At 42.6% G+C, this 14,734-nt stretch overlaps 1 protein-coding gene across 2 annotated transcripts; it reads left to right on the forward strand.

Annotated features, from left to right (window-relative positions):
- Positions 1-1,116: 1,116 nt before the first annotated feature.
- On the forward strand, positions 1,117-13,246 carry LOC133420020 (transmembrane protein 272-like). Of its 2 annotated transcripts, none has more exons than XM_061709563.1 (5): positions 1,117-1,184; positions 5,272-5,375; positions 5,457-5,507; positions 5,999-6,205; positions 11,964-13,246. In XM_061709563.1, the coding sequence occupies exons 2-5, from the start codon at positions 5,312-5,314 to the stop codon at positions 12,170-12,172; spliced, it is 531 nt and encodes a 176-aa protein (XP_061565547.1). In that variant the 5' UTR covers positions 1,117-1,184; positions 5,272-5,311; the 3' UTR covers positions 12,173-13,246. The 2 variants fall into 2 exon arrangements, with proteins under 2 accessions (XP_061565547.1, XP_061565548.1); XM_061709564.1 differs by having other exon boundaries at positions 1,127-1,184; positions 5,292-5,375.
- Positions 13,247-14,734: the final 1,488 nt, after the last annotated feature.

The raw sequence follows: 14,734 nt of genomic DNA on the forward strand, positions 1-14,734 counted from the left end.
AAATTCCGCTGGTCGGTCCCCGGGAGTCCCTGCTACCAGTCCAGGCCGGTTCCTGCGGTCCCGGCCGGTCGGAACCGGTCAGATTTCCCGGTTAAAGCCGCGGTGATGCGCGCTGATCCAGCAGCGCTGCTCCCGGGCGCCTGGCTTGGCTCCGCGGCCAGCGTTCAGACTCCGCCGGGTAGATCCGGCTTAAATAGTGCATAAATGTTATTTATATACAACTCATATTTTATTTTTTTAACAATAAAGTTGCCATTTGTGAAAATTCAGTGTTGTATTTATTTACAGGCTCGGGCTGCTCTGGCGGAGCAGGTTTATTCTCCTCCCCTCCTACACGTCATTCAGGGAGCCAATCAGCACAGAGCCTCATTATCATACCCCCCCCTTCCCTAAAAAAGAGGCGCAGAAAAAGGGGTTAGAAGCGGTAAAACTAGTGACAGGGCCCACAGGCTGGATTTATGATTTATGTGGAAAAAACAAGCTTTAGATTGTTTTTAAGACATTCAAGGCCTGTTTAAAATATACATTAAATGCCATAATAGGTCTCCTTTAAGTAGAAATTTTGGTTATCTATACTTCACTGGAGTAATTATTTTTCAGACGACTTTTTACTTTTACTCCTTACATTTTCACACAATTATCTGTACTTTTTACTCCTTACATTTTAAAAACAGCCTCTACTCTATTTCATTTCAGCCTTTAAATAAAAACTATCCAGTTAAATTGCTCCATCCGGATAGAGTGAATTTGGTTGTGGTTGTTTCAGATGTTCTTGTCCAGTTTTGTTCTTACATCCGTTCCCTCAGATTCCTGGAACTAAACTTGGATGTACATTCCAATAAAGGTTAGGATAAATGATAAATGATGAGTAATGAATGTGAATACTTTTGACACCTCTGACAAACACACACACACACTTTCTGTTGGTGGATGAGGCTGTGACGTCACAGGAAAGGCTGTCCTGTTCGTGAATGAATCGGCTGAAGCCTGATTTATGGTTCCGCGTTAAATCGACGCAGAGCCGTCGCCGTCGATTTAACGCGGAACCATAAATCAGCCTTAATACCTGCAGAAAGGTGAGCGCACCTTTCCCGTGGATGCGCGCTCCCGAGACCAGTCGGCTTGGTATGAAGAGGCGCGGCTGTCAGAGACGCAACGACATCTAACACACCTAAAGAAGAAAGGTGAGTTTCTTTCTTTTTAATCTGGTATTTTCAAAGCTGATACAGCTGCTTTTTTTTTTTTCAAATAAATGTCCTTCTGACTTGTTTCTCCTTTTGGGATATAAAGCCCATTATCGGACAGCGGTCCAGTGTTGTTTCCTCCGCAAACTAAACGAAGGGCGAGGTCGCGTTATAAAGTTATCTTCACTCGTTTAACTGCATTCTTTCAAACTGTAACTCACATTCAGTGAACGTTTGGAGTTTTGTCGGCGGGGTATGTTCACTGGATTCAGAGGGGAGATTTAGGATAGATTTGTTTTCACCTGTTGATGCTTTACCACAAGGTAAACTCCGGATTACTGCTGCGTTTGTCCCCACATGTTGTTTGTCACTGTCCTACTTTGAAGTTTGAAGTCCTACTTTAACTGTGACACAAATATGCTTTATCGACCACTATTCAGAGGTGTCAAAAGTATTCACATGCATTACTCAGGTAGAAATATAGATACTAGAGTTTAAAAATACTCCTGTAGAAGTATTTAAGTTTTTTACTCAAGTAAAAGTATAAAAGTACTGTTTTCAAAACTACTTAAAGTATAAAAGTAAAAGTAATGTAAGGGGGGGAAAGCCATTAAGGACAAAAGCCATTGAAAATGAATGCATCTTAGTATAATGTAAATATATTAAAGAAGCATTTATGTGTACTATTGAGCATTAACATGTGTTTCAGAGAGCAGCAGATATGATGACTAGTTGCCTATAAGTATTGTAATGGTGCAAAAAGTCAAACTTCAGAGGCATGTTATCATTTATCCTAACCTTTATTGGAATGTACATCCAAGTTTAGTTGCAGGAATCTGAGGGAACGGATGTAAGAACAAAACTGGACAAGAACATCTGAAACAACCACAACCAAATTCACTCTATCCGGATGGAGCAATTTAACTGGATAGTTTTTTATTAAAGGCCCAAATGAAATAGAGTAACGAGGCTGTTTTTAAAATGTAAGGAGTAAAAAGTACAGATAATTGTGTGAAAATGTAAGGAGTAAAAGTAAAAAGTCGTCTGAAAAATAATTACTCCAGTGAAGTATAGATAACCAAAATTTCTACTTAAGTAAGGTAACGGAGTATTTGTACTTCGTTACTTGAGACCTCTGGTCACTTGAGGGTGTTGTGATTGCCGGAATGCAGAAGTCCTACTTAGACCGAGACACAAACATGCTTTATCAAGCACTATTTAATCATATTTTCGGTCTGTGCTGGACCTTTTATTATTGAGAATATATGACTACAATACAATTTTGAACATCACACAGAAAAGTTTTTTGTTTTAAAATAAGTTATAATGTACTAAAATGTAGGATACTTCTACCCAGTTAAAGGAGCTTGAAGCCGGATTGAGGCAGGATTTATGAAAAAAATTTGTATACGTTTTAAGTTTTCTAGTAATAATGTCAGATGAAGCGTTCCAAACCAAAAAGAATGAGCCCTCTAGTGTATCTCTCCGTTGCCTTGAACAGGCTGTGTGCTGCAAAATGTGCTGCAATTCGGGCCCAAATTTCCCGCGCTGTCCTGCGGATGTGACGTCACATGACGCTGCATGCACGTTCTCCCCGTTCTCCCGTGCCGGCTTCACTGTTGGCTGCAGTACCCCCAACGGCCGTCGTGGTGAAGGGTGGCGCTAGAGAGTCTCATTTCTTAAAAGGAGCCTCAAGCTCCTTTAAGGTGTCTCATGGGATCCTTGGGGAAATCAAACCAGTGTTTATGAAGCTTCTGTATGAACATTTTTTAAAGCCACACTATGTAGCAATGGAGCTCCTGCCTGTAAAGCGTAGACCTTTTCCTGTGTAATGGATCTGAGGCCCCGTTTACTCGTAGCAAAAACAGTGGTGTTTTCATGCATTTTGGCCGTTCGTTTACACGAAAACGAAGCTCAAAGTCACCAAAAACAATCATTTCTGAAAACTCCGGCCAAAGTGGAGATTTTCAAAAACTCAGTTTTCACGTTTGCGTCTAAACGGAGGGAAACAGAGATTTAGTCTTCAGAACGTCACATTATGCGACATAAACGTCACCAGCGTCATGTGTGCGGCCTGTGTTTACAATTTGTTTGGCCACCGTCAATATTTTCTTGTATTTTACCTGTTTTATATTCTAAACTCACACTTAAAAGTAACTCCACTTCTCTGTCACTCCAAACGAAAGACTCTTGTTCCGTCTTGGAAGTAACTGGCAGTCTAGGCTGATTTATGGTTCCGTGTTACACCAACGCAGAGCCTACGGCGTAGGGTACGCGGCGACGCGCACCGTACGTAGGCTACGCCGTTGATTTAACGCGGAACCATATTATTCAGGCTTCACACGTGTCATTTGTTGACGTTTTTTTCCAAGATTCTGATTGGCTAGCATGACTTTATCTTCTCGTTACACTGCCCCCTGCAGGTTTGGATGCTCATAGCACCTTAACAGCTATTTATGCAGGTTTGTGAAAACAAGGGTATTTTTCAAAACGTAGAGGGGGAAATATCAGTTTTTGTAAATACCCGGCTATGTGGAAACGTGGCCTGAAACTGTCACATCTAAACTCCAACTCTTCCCACAAGATGAGTAACACACTTCGACAGGTCTGCACAGGTCTGATCCCCCATTCTGGTTCCAGTGTGTAAGTCACAGATCTGTAGAGAAACCCCTGCAGTCAAAACAGCTGGAGGGAGGAAGTCCTGAAACTCTTCATAGCACTTTATGAAACTCTTCATAGCACTTTATTGCCACAACTTGTTGCACTATTGTTGTCTGTTTTTATGTATTGTTTTTATTGTTTTTAACTGCTTTTATTGCACCGTGGATGAGAGGGAAACGCAATTTCATTCCTTGTATGCAGAGGTGGGTAGGAACGAGTTACATTTACTCCGTTACATTTACTTGAGTGAATTTAGGGAAATGTTGTACTTTTAGGAGTAGTTTTGAATCACTATACTTTTTACTTTTACTTGAGTAGATTTGTGAAGAAGAAACTGTTCCTCTTCCTCCGCTACATTAGGCTACGTTGAGCTGTTACTTTTCTTTTATCCCTTTTATCCACGTACGCGTCAATCTCATGACATCACTGGGTGATTCTTTGGGAAAAATGTTTGTTTTTGCATGTTTTGTCACATTTACACAGACTCAAACACACACAGAGTTTCTATGAGTTCATGTTTGTTCTAGTTCTGCCTGGTTAAAAAAGAAAAGTACAAAGGCTTGAAATTTTGTGCTACTTGTGCTTAATTAATTTTTTATTCTTTTATTTTATTTATTTTATTATTTATTAAAGTACTTGAATTTACTTTAAGCTTATTTTAATTTAAACTATTTTTAATTTTTTATTAGTTTTAATTTATTGTATTATTTTATTGATTTAATTTACCTGAAGATGATTATTTTGTACTTTTGTCTGTTTGAATGGTTGTGTTAAAAAAATAAATCAGACGTTACTCAACAGTTACTCAGTACTTGAGTAGTTTTTTCACCAAGTACTTTTTTACTTTTACTCAAGTAATTATTTGGATGACTACTTTTTACTTCTACTTGAGTCATATTATTCTGAAGTAACAGTACTTTTACTTGAGTACAATTTTTGGCTAATCCACCCAGCTCTGCTTGTATGGCTGATATATATTTGGTGTGACAAATAAATGAACCTTGAACCTTGAACCTGTCAGTGCTGCAGAAGCAGCCGGTTCACTCCTCAGGTTAAAGAGGAGACTTGAGCTCAGTATGGCCCTCCCGGGGTTGGTAGAGTGTGAGCAATGACTTAGGTAGGAGAACTGGGTGAGAAAAATAGGAAAAAATAGGGGATAAAAATTCGAAAAAAAAAAAAAAAAAAAGTCAAGCTGGAACATTTGAACCATTAGTCCAAATGTCGGCTGGTTTCATTGCTCTCTTTGTAAAATGTCCAAAGCAAAAAAGTCACTTCTATAGATGGTGAGGATCTGATTCTGACGCATGTAAAAGCTTTCTCTTCCTGTTGCGCTCTTCTTGCCTTATCAATGCAGATGACTTTGCATACTTACGGTTTGCAGCCTTGAATTGCTGAGCGGTAATGACGGCTTTTATCTTTCCTACAGCTCTTCATATTTCCCTGCAGGTTAGTCTTTCTTACCAACAATGTCGGCCAGACGGCTCGTTGGACAAGCCCGTGAGTTTTCTCAGTACCCAGCACCTGTACAAGGTGAGGTGGCGTCAGCGTTATTCATCTCATAGATTTCTTATATACAGAAAATAGCCTTTACATGTTTTTGTTTTCTTACAGTATGTTCCAAGGTTCTTTGTTGCATCCTGCCCATTGCTCAGATAGCAATTGGTGAGTAACAGAAACTTGATGAATCATAAAAGCCTTTTATTGAAATTAAGCGGTTTCATGAAGATGCGTAATCAATACAGGACTGTCTCAGAAAATTAGAATATTGTGATAAAGTTCTTTATTTTCTGTAATGCAATTAAAAAAAACAAAAATGTCATACATTCCGGATTCATTACAAATCAACTGAAATATTGCAAGCCTTTTATTATTTTAATATTGCTGATTATGGTTTACAGTTTAAGATTAAGATTCCCAGAATATTCTAATTTTTTTAGATTGGATATTTGAGTTTTCTTAAGCTGTAAGCCATGATCAGCAATATTAAAATAATAAAAGGCTTGAAATATTTCAGTTGATTTGTAATGAATCCAGAATGTATGACATTTTTGCATTACAGAAAATAAAGGACTTTATCACAATATTCTAATTTTCTGAGACAGTCCTGTAATTGTAAATGTTTGAGCTGTGTCCTTCCCCCCCGTGTCCACCAGGGGCAGTATACCTGCATGACTGTCCCCGGCAGCCCTACATCCCCATCTACCTGATTGTTGTGGGGGTCTTTGGCATCATTCTGTCAGTGCTGCCCTGTCTCCCCGGCACCCAGGACCCCAAAGATGCACCCCCCACCCCGCTGGGCAGGATCTGCACATGCTGGAACTCCCTTACATCTATCTTCCTATTCTGCTGGTTTATCACTGGTGAGTTTTTATAAAAGGTGGAGTTGCTGAATGCCACCACAGGAGTGTGTCCTTACTGAAGACAACTTTCTTTCTGTTTTGCTATAATCCATGGAGACGTGTTGAAAACACAGTTGTGGTCAAGAGACAAACTGCTTCTCTAAATATTAACACCTGTCTCAGTGGCCGTTTAAGAGCATTGCCTGATACTGAGGCTTCATTCACATTTGCATAATGGTAAAGTTGACAAATGAGCCCACAGCGGTGACTCCTGAATGATAAAAGCCACGTTTTTATTTTGCAATAATAAATGGAGAATCAGCACCTAGTTACAGAGGAGTGGTTTGTGCGCCCAAATGATGCAAGGAGCTATCTTTTCGGCCCTGGTAGGGTCTCCCAAGACGAACTGGTCCTGGGACACAAGCCAGGCTAAGAGTGATTCTGGACTTACATGGAAAGGAAAAAGAAGGACCAACAATTCAATTCAATTTAATTTTATTTATATAGCGTCTAATACAACAAAAGTTGTCTCTAGACCCTTTCCAGAGACCCAGAACATAACCCCCGAGCAATTATTACATAAACAATGGCAGGTAAAAACTCCCCTAGTGGGAGAAAAGCCTTAAGCCAAACAGTGGCAAGAAAAACTCCCCTTTAGGAGGGAAGAAACCTTGAGCAGGACCAGGCTCATAAGGGGGGACCCTCCTGCCGAGGGCCAGACTGGTGGGTCAGGGACGGCAACAGCACACAGCAGGCAGGTGGAAGCAGCAACGGGATGACCGGGGGTGGCAGGCCAGCACGCAGCTCCCGAAGCTCCGGCCCAATCAGCAAGTCCCAGGCTAGGTTCAGGGTCGGGGAAAGTTTGAGAAGGGGCAGGGCCAGGGAGAGGAGTCTTGACGGACAAACCTCTCCCCCGCCTGCCCGGGCCGTTACCCTGCCCCTCTCACTCCCACGCTGCAGGTTCAGGTGTTGTGCATTCAGAGATGCTCTTCGCCACCGGCAGAAGATGCTGCACCATGAACAAAAGAGAAAAAAGAGAAGAAAAGGGGGGGCCAGCACAAGAAACTACAGGAGCGACTCTAACACACTAGAGTTTACACTACCTAGAGATTTACCAACACCAGCTAGAGGTTTACTAAACAGAAAGGTTTTACGTTTAGTTTTAAAGGTGGAGGTGGTGTCAGCCTCCTTAACCCAGATTGGAAGTTGGTTCCATAATAGTGGTGCCTGATAGCAGAACGCCCGCCCTCCAAATCTACATTTGGATACTCTAGGACTATGAGTAAACCTGCACTCTGAGAACGGAGAGCTCAACATATCCCTCTTTTCTGGAGAAGGGTCACCAAGACCCCGCCCTTGAGCCAGGCCTTGGGGAGGGGCTTGTCATCAAGTTCCCGATGGCTGGCTTGTTTTGCCCTCCTACGAACGTACCACTTGTAGTAGAGGTACGTGTAGGTTGAATGCTTTGTGCTGTGGGCAGCAGCTGAAGGCGTGGGCCTTGGCATGCTGATCTTCAACTTCCAAAACTGATCTTCGTGACAGGGAATGTCACCTCACTGGTGGGGAAGGAGCCTGATCTTGTGTGTGAGGTTGAGATGTAAGGGCTTGATATAGTCAGGTTCACCTCAACACACAGTATGGGTTTCAGAGTCAATCTCTCAGAGAGGAGCCGGGCCTTATTCCACTCTAAAGTTGGCCCCGATGAAAGCTGTGTTAGGCTGAAGAGCTTACTTATAGCCCCCTGATTCAGAGCCTGTACATTGGTGTTTTCCCTTTGTCCCCAGATTGCGTTCATAACTTCACTGAACAACATTTCTAGGCTCAGACAAGGGGCGGAAGGAGTCCAGTTTGGTGGTCAAAGGATTTCATTTCTGCCTTTTGCAGATGTGGTCTTGTTGGCTCCATCAAGTTGGGATATAAAGCTTTTCTTGGTGCGGTACGGAGCAGTGAGAGAATCAGCACATTCAAATCTGAGACCATGGTTCTCAGTCAGACAAAGAGTGGGATGCTCTCCCCGGGGATGGGAGTGAGGTGCTGCCTCAAGGGGAGAAATGTCAATATTTTGGGGTCTTGCTCAAGAGTGAGGGAATATTTGGAAGAGGAGATAATTAAGCGGATCATTGGCCTATCCGTGGTTATGTGGACTCTGTACCAGTCTGTTGTGGCGAAGAGGAACTTGAGCCTCAATAAGACTCTATCTACTGGTTGAGCTGCACTCCTACCCTTACCTATTGTCACGAAATGTGGGTAGTCACTGAAAGAATAAGATCACAGACACAAGTGCAGGCTGAAAAAGGTTTCCTCTGAAGGCTGGCTGGAGGGATATAAGTTCAACCATTTCAGAGAGAGTCGTAGAGTCGGTCCTCCTCCTCATCAAGAGGAGCCAGCTGAGGAGTCTGGTGAAGATGCCTCAAGGCGTGCCCTAGGGAGACCTAGGGCATGCTGGCAAGGTTATACCTCTTGGGAAAGCTGGAGGGAGGTCTAGGCCTCTCTGTCTGGAATGCTTGGGGGGATTCCAGTTCAGTTCCCTGTCAGTCTGGGGGATCTGGCTGGGGGGAATGAGGGGAGAGAATTTAGCTTCCTGACTGCTTGGTGTGTGAAGCTATTTTTGAGTCTGGTGGTGCGGCAACGGAGGCTCCTGTACCTTCTACCTGAGGGTAGGAGGCTAAACAGACTGTGTGCGGGGTGGCTGGTGTCGCTCGCAATGGAGATAGCTTTCCGGGTGAGGCGGGTGGTGTAAGTGTCTTTCAAGGAAGGGAGTGGGGCACCTATGATCTTCCCAGCTGTGTTCACTATGCGTTGCAGTGCTTTTCTGCTGTATTCGGTGCAGCTACCGCCCCACACAGTGATGCAGCTGGACAGGATGCTTTCAATGGTGCCCTGGTAGAAAGTCTTCAGGATGGATGTGGGAGCTCTCGCTCTCTTGAGCTTGCGGAGGAAGTAGAGGCGCCGCTGGGCTTTCTTTGCCAGTGATGCAGAGTTGGTGGCCCATGAGAGGTCCTCACTGATGTGCACCCCCAGGAATTTGGTTCCGCTCACCCGCTCCACAGCAGCACCATCGATGGTCAGTGGTGGGAGTTCAGTGTGGCCTCTCCAGAGGTCGACCACAATCTCCTTTGTTTTGCTGACATTCAGCAAGAGGTTGTTGTCTCTGCACCACGTGGTCAGAAGGTTGACCTCCTTCCTGTAGTGGGTCCCGTCGTTCTTGGTGATGAGACCCACCAAAGTAGTATTGTCCGCAAAGTTCACCATGTGATTGGTGCTGAAGGTTGGTGTGCAGTCGTGAGTCAGCAGGGTGAAGAGCAGGGGACTGAGCACACAGCCTTGTGGGGCCCCTGTGCTGAGTGTGATGCTGCTCGAGGTGTTGTTGCCGACTCGGACTGCTTGTGGCCTCTCACTGAGAAAGTCCAGTATCCAGTTGCAGAGGGAGGCGTTGAGCCCCAGCTGGTCCAGTTGCAGATGAGTTGTTGTGGGATTATTGTATTGAAAGCTGAACTAAAGTCTATGAAAAGCATTCTCACATATGAGTCTGCTTTTTCCAGGTGGGTGAGGGCTGGGTGGAGAGCAGAGCAGATTGCATCCTCTGTGGAGCGTTTGGCTCGGTATGCAAACTGAAAGGGGTCCAGGGTGGGGGGGAGGATGGACCTTATGTGAGCCATGACTAGCCGTTCGAAGCACTTCATGATGATGGGGGTCAGTGCTACAGGGCGATAGTCATTGAAGCAGGATGGAGCTGGATTCTTTGGCACAGGTATGATGATTGAGGTTTTGTATTGTAAGTGGAAGTCAATGGATAAATGAGTGGCTGAAAGGACACCTGCTCATTAAAATTGTGTCAGCACAATTGTGGTCAAGAGACAAAGCACTGCTCTAAATATTACCGCCTTCTGCTAAAGGGCACGTCACATACTGAGGCTGCATCCACACTAGTTTGGTGAACTTTTGGTGGGATTTAAGATCACTGTATCATATCATATTGAGAAGATTAAAAATATACTGTATCTCACGCCAAGCAACAATAGACTAGCCTTAATAACAGTATAAACAGCCCCACTGAGACAGAGCAAGGGCTGCTTACGTCGTCCTTGGTATTAGCAGTTGTGCAGCTTCTTTTTTGGCTTTAATAACTCTGCAACTGCCTGCATGTGTGAGGGAAATGCCATTATAAGAGCATGGTTTCTGCTGTGCACAGAGGTCATGTGATATGTAAAGGATAATACAGAATTTGACTCAGTCACAAAGTGAACTATGAGGTTTGATTACCAGCGTAAATTATTTCACAGCTGCCTTCAGATCACAGCATGTGCTCTAAATCAGGGGTTCTTAACCTTTCTGACCTTGGGGCCCAATTTTTTCAGTACAGAGTGGCCCGAGGCCCGTTAAATATTAACACTGTATAGCAGCGAAGGTCCAGAACATCATAATAAATATATATATATATATATATATATATATATATATATATATATATATATATTCAAGTAGCCTCATAGTTGTATCAACATCTGCATCTGACTGTTATATTAAAAAAGTACATATTTGCCCATTAACATGTGTAACTTCAATTACACATTTTTTTCTCTTAAAAATAAAATAAATAAATAAGATTTTATTTTATTTTTCAAATGCTATCTTATTTTATTTCTTTACCAGCAGTTTGAATTTCCCCTTTTCTTTGTTAATTGTCTCAACACATTTTTATAATAAATTAATATAAACACATCTTAGCAATTTAAAAGTTTTGCAGTTTTTCTTTCTTCCCCTTAATCTTATGCCCTCACTTTCTGTCGTTCAGTGAGAGAACTGAGCTCTAATTTCTCCTGCCAGGACTTTAAATCTGGGCTGGATGGTGTCAGGTTCTCATACACATGTGGAGGTGCTTGTTGAGCCTGGAACGATATTTAGTTTTAATTATGTTCATTGTGGAGAAAGCTGCTTCACACCTGTATGTGGACCCAAACATGTTTAAGATGGTCAGCTTATTTTCTGTGACTTCAGTTCAGACTTGAGTGGATATGTTTGATGAAAAACTTTGTGTTTTGTTTCAGTGGCGTTTCACTTTTGCACTTTGAACGCCACGGTCTCTGAACGTATGAGACACTGGTTTTGTCCCAGTGGGAAGACTGAACAGGATGAATCTGTCCATTCCGGGTTGAACTTCCCTTTCCACCTGTTAGGCTTCTCATCTCTGTAAGAGTCAAGCTAATTACTTACTAAGTAACTTACTAAGTTTTATTTACATTAATAAGTTGTCAGGACTGCGCGTGTCGGATTTCATCCGAGCCTGATCAGCTGAGACGGCCGGGCAGAACCCGCAGCTCTCTGGCCGCTGCAGCAGAGTCACTTTCCGATGCTTTTGCGAGCCCGAACAACAGTCCAGTCCAGCAGCAGACACATCTACATGTACAATCCTTCAGCAGTAACGATGGAGCCCACCGCCCGAGCGGCACCGACGTCCCCGGCTGTGCGGACGAGTCAGGATAATTGATCACGCCGCGCTTGCTCGCTCTGGGCGCAGACCCAAGTAATCGATCCCTGATCCTGGCGGATCTAAACCTACTCTGTGCAAAATGAAGGATTTTCTCTATAAATACACACCATTTCTCTTACTATTACACCTAGAGCTAGCTGAGGGTCTTCTTCTCCTCATTTGGTCGGGAGTTGCTATGCAGTCCCGCGGCCCCCGCGGCCCACACGTACAAAACTGAATTTTTTCCAAGTGTGGGCCGCGGCCCTATGGTTAAGAATCACTGCTCTAAATGTTTCCTTTTCTCCGTAGGAAATGTGTGGATCTACTCGATTTATCAGCCAAACTACAACAAGACCACAACAGCTGTCGATCCCTTCTGCGACAAGACGCTTTACTTGTTCGCCTTCTGGAGCACCACGCTGATCTACATCCTGCTGGGCTTGTTCCTGCTGATCGGCTTCTGCGTTTTATTTTGTTTCTGTCTGTGTGGCCGGGCCGACCCCGACGACAACATCTGAAGGCTGTGTGACACAACGTGAACTAAGGGAGGATACGTCTCATGGGGCTGCTTACGACGAGTTTGCTGATGAAGCTGTTCGGTTTTTCTGTTGCACTTTCACCGACGCCTGAAACAAACATCTGTTGTTACATGAAATGTCCTTTAAAGAAACGTGTCCTCAAATCTGGAGAGAAAACAACAGAATGAGTTGCATTCTCTTCCCCTACCCCGCGAGATGTGCATTTTACCCTCAGATAAAGCACTTTTTTTAATTTGAATCACTGTAAATGATGCCTCTAAATCAGGGGTCGGCAACCCGCGGCTCTAGAGCCGCCCTAGTGGCTCCTGGAGCTTTTTATAAAATGTTTGACCTTTTTTTTCCTTTTTTTCTTCTTTTTTTCTTCTTTTCTTCCTTTTTTCTTCTTTTTTCCTTTTTTCTTTTTTTCTCTTTTTTTCTTCCTTTTTCTTTTACTTTTTAATATTGACATTTCAACTTTTTTCTCGAAATTTTGACTTTTTTCTCGACATTTTCATTTTTTTTCTCGACATTTCGACTTTTTTCTCGACATTTTGACTTTTTTCTCAAGATTGTACTCCAACATTAATCTCAACATTTCGACTTTTTTCTCGACATTTTGACTTTTTTCTTGACATTTCGACTTTTTTCTCGACATTTCGACCTTTTTCTCGAAGTGCATAATGAAAAGAAAAATCTTCCCCCAGTTATAACTAATATAGATACATGCAGCATGTGTTTTAAGGCTTATACAAGACTTTTCATTTTTTGCGGCTCCAGACATATTTGTTTGCTTTTTTGGTCCAATATGGCTCTTTCAACATTTTGGGTTGCCGACCCCTGATCTAAATAGTTTCTGATTGATGAGCATTTTCTGCTTCCCGCTTGAGTAGAATGAATTATTTTGTTGGACTTTTCTTTTTCATATTATTTGGAAACACATTTAGAGTATCTACTTCATGTTGAGCCTCAAATCTGGCTGTAACTAGTTTTAGTTTTCATTTTTATTTAAAATGTATCTTGTATTGTACTGTATTGTATTGCTCTTGTCTTCTGTGTTTAAAACCTAAATATTGAGTCAGTTGTCCTCTTTTTGGGGAGGAGGGGTGCTCATGGCAAAAAATTATGTCTTGGCTGGCTGAAGATGATGTTTGGAACAGGTCAGGAACATGTTGGGAATTTGGAGCTGCAGATTCATGTTATTTCATATCCACGGTCTCATTCTGGGTTAGTTTAACCCTTTAATGCATGCATATGAGATAAAATACACAAAAAATCGACAACAAAGAATTTATTTCAAGTGTATTGTATATTGAATTCAAAAACATATAACAACAAATAATTTTTCTGAGCATTGTAAATTCATTCTATGCATTTTATTTATGTATTTGTTTAAGTTTTCATAATTTTTTGTTTTGTATAAAACTTCTTTTTGAGTGTTGGAGTGCTATAGAGGTCTCAGAGATTCATGTATGAAATATAATAGGGGCATTATAATATAAGAATAATAATATCAAATCAAATCAAATCAAACTTTATTTGTAAAGCACCTTTCATACAAAAAATGTAACACAAATTGCTTTTCATAAAACATAAACATAAAATGTATTAATGCCCCCCCCTCCCCCCTCCCCGCAGACACACAGACAGACACACACAGACACACGGTGCAGACATGGCTAGGCACAGAGGATCCAGGTGAGGAAACGGTAACAGGGAGCCGTCCACGCCAGGAGGTCTCATAGCCCGCAGCTACAAGGGGGGGGGGGCCCACAGAGACCATCCCGGCCCGGACGGATAAAGGAGTCCACACCACAGCGGTGAAGCCGTGGTGCAGAGCTCCACAACCATCCAGGCCAGAACCACCCCCAGGACGACCATAATAATAGGCATTATAGGGTTAACAATTAAAGATCGGACCAATCAAAGTGTCGCGGGTTCATACTGATAATTAGTTGAGATGCAAAGCTGAAATACCCTACTTGATTTATCCTGTTCAGACGAATTCTTTTCCAATTATTTGAAGTCTTTAATATTATAGATGTATATAATTTTTTCTGCAACTTGTACGTTTTTATTGAAAATTGTCCCATTACAAATGACAATCTTTGATATCAGAACTAATATCAGTTATCAGAAGGTATTTATGGGTGTTGTATCAAAGCTAAAAGATAATGACTTAGGCTGCGTCCCAATACTCCCCCTCGCCCTCGTTTTCTTCACTAACCCTAACTTTTGCGCGTTCCCGTGAAGGTAGTGGTGTCCCAATTCCTCTTTTCACCTAGGGGGAGGGGGCATAACCAGGGCTAGGGGCTGAGAATAGCCCCTTCAAATCGAGGGATTTCAGATGCTGACTTGGCGAGCGAGGGGGTACGAAAATTTCCCAGAATGCTTTTGCCGTAGGCTCTGCGTCGATTTGACTCGCCGACTGAAGGCAAACAGGCAGACTCGTCTCAGAGAAATAGAGAGAAATAATCCTGTGACTCGTCAGATTTGTTTTGGATGTTTCTGATATAATAGTCTTCAGAAACCACAAAGTAATCCAGCTGTTATCTGGGTAATTTA

Source organism: Cololabis saira, chromosome 20 (genome assembly GCF_033807715.1).
Source record: "Cololabis saira isolate AMF1-May2022 chromosome 20, fColSai1.1, whole genome shotgun sequence".
Classification (NCBI taxonomy): Eukaryota; Metazoa; Chordata; class Actinopteri; order Beloniformes; family Belonidae; genus Cololabis; species Cololabis saira.

Coding starts and splice junctions, on each gene's coding strand:
- LOC133420020 (XM_061709563.1), top strand. CDS start 5,312: ATGTCGGCCAGACGGCTCGTTGGACAAGCCCGTGAGTTTTCTCAGTAC. Junction 5,376..5,456: donor GTACCCAGCACCTGTACAAG/GTGAGGTGGCGT, acceptor GTTTTCTTACAG/TATGTTCCAAGGTTCTTTGT. Junction 6,206..11,963: donor ATTCTGCTGGTTTATCACTG/GTGAGTTTTTAT, acceptor TTTTCTCCGTAG/GAAATGTGTGGATCTACTCG.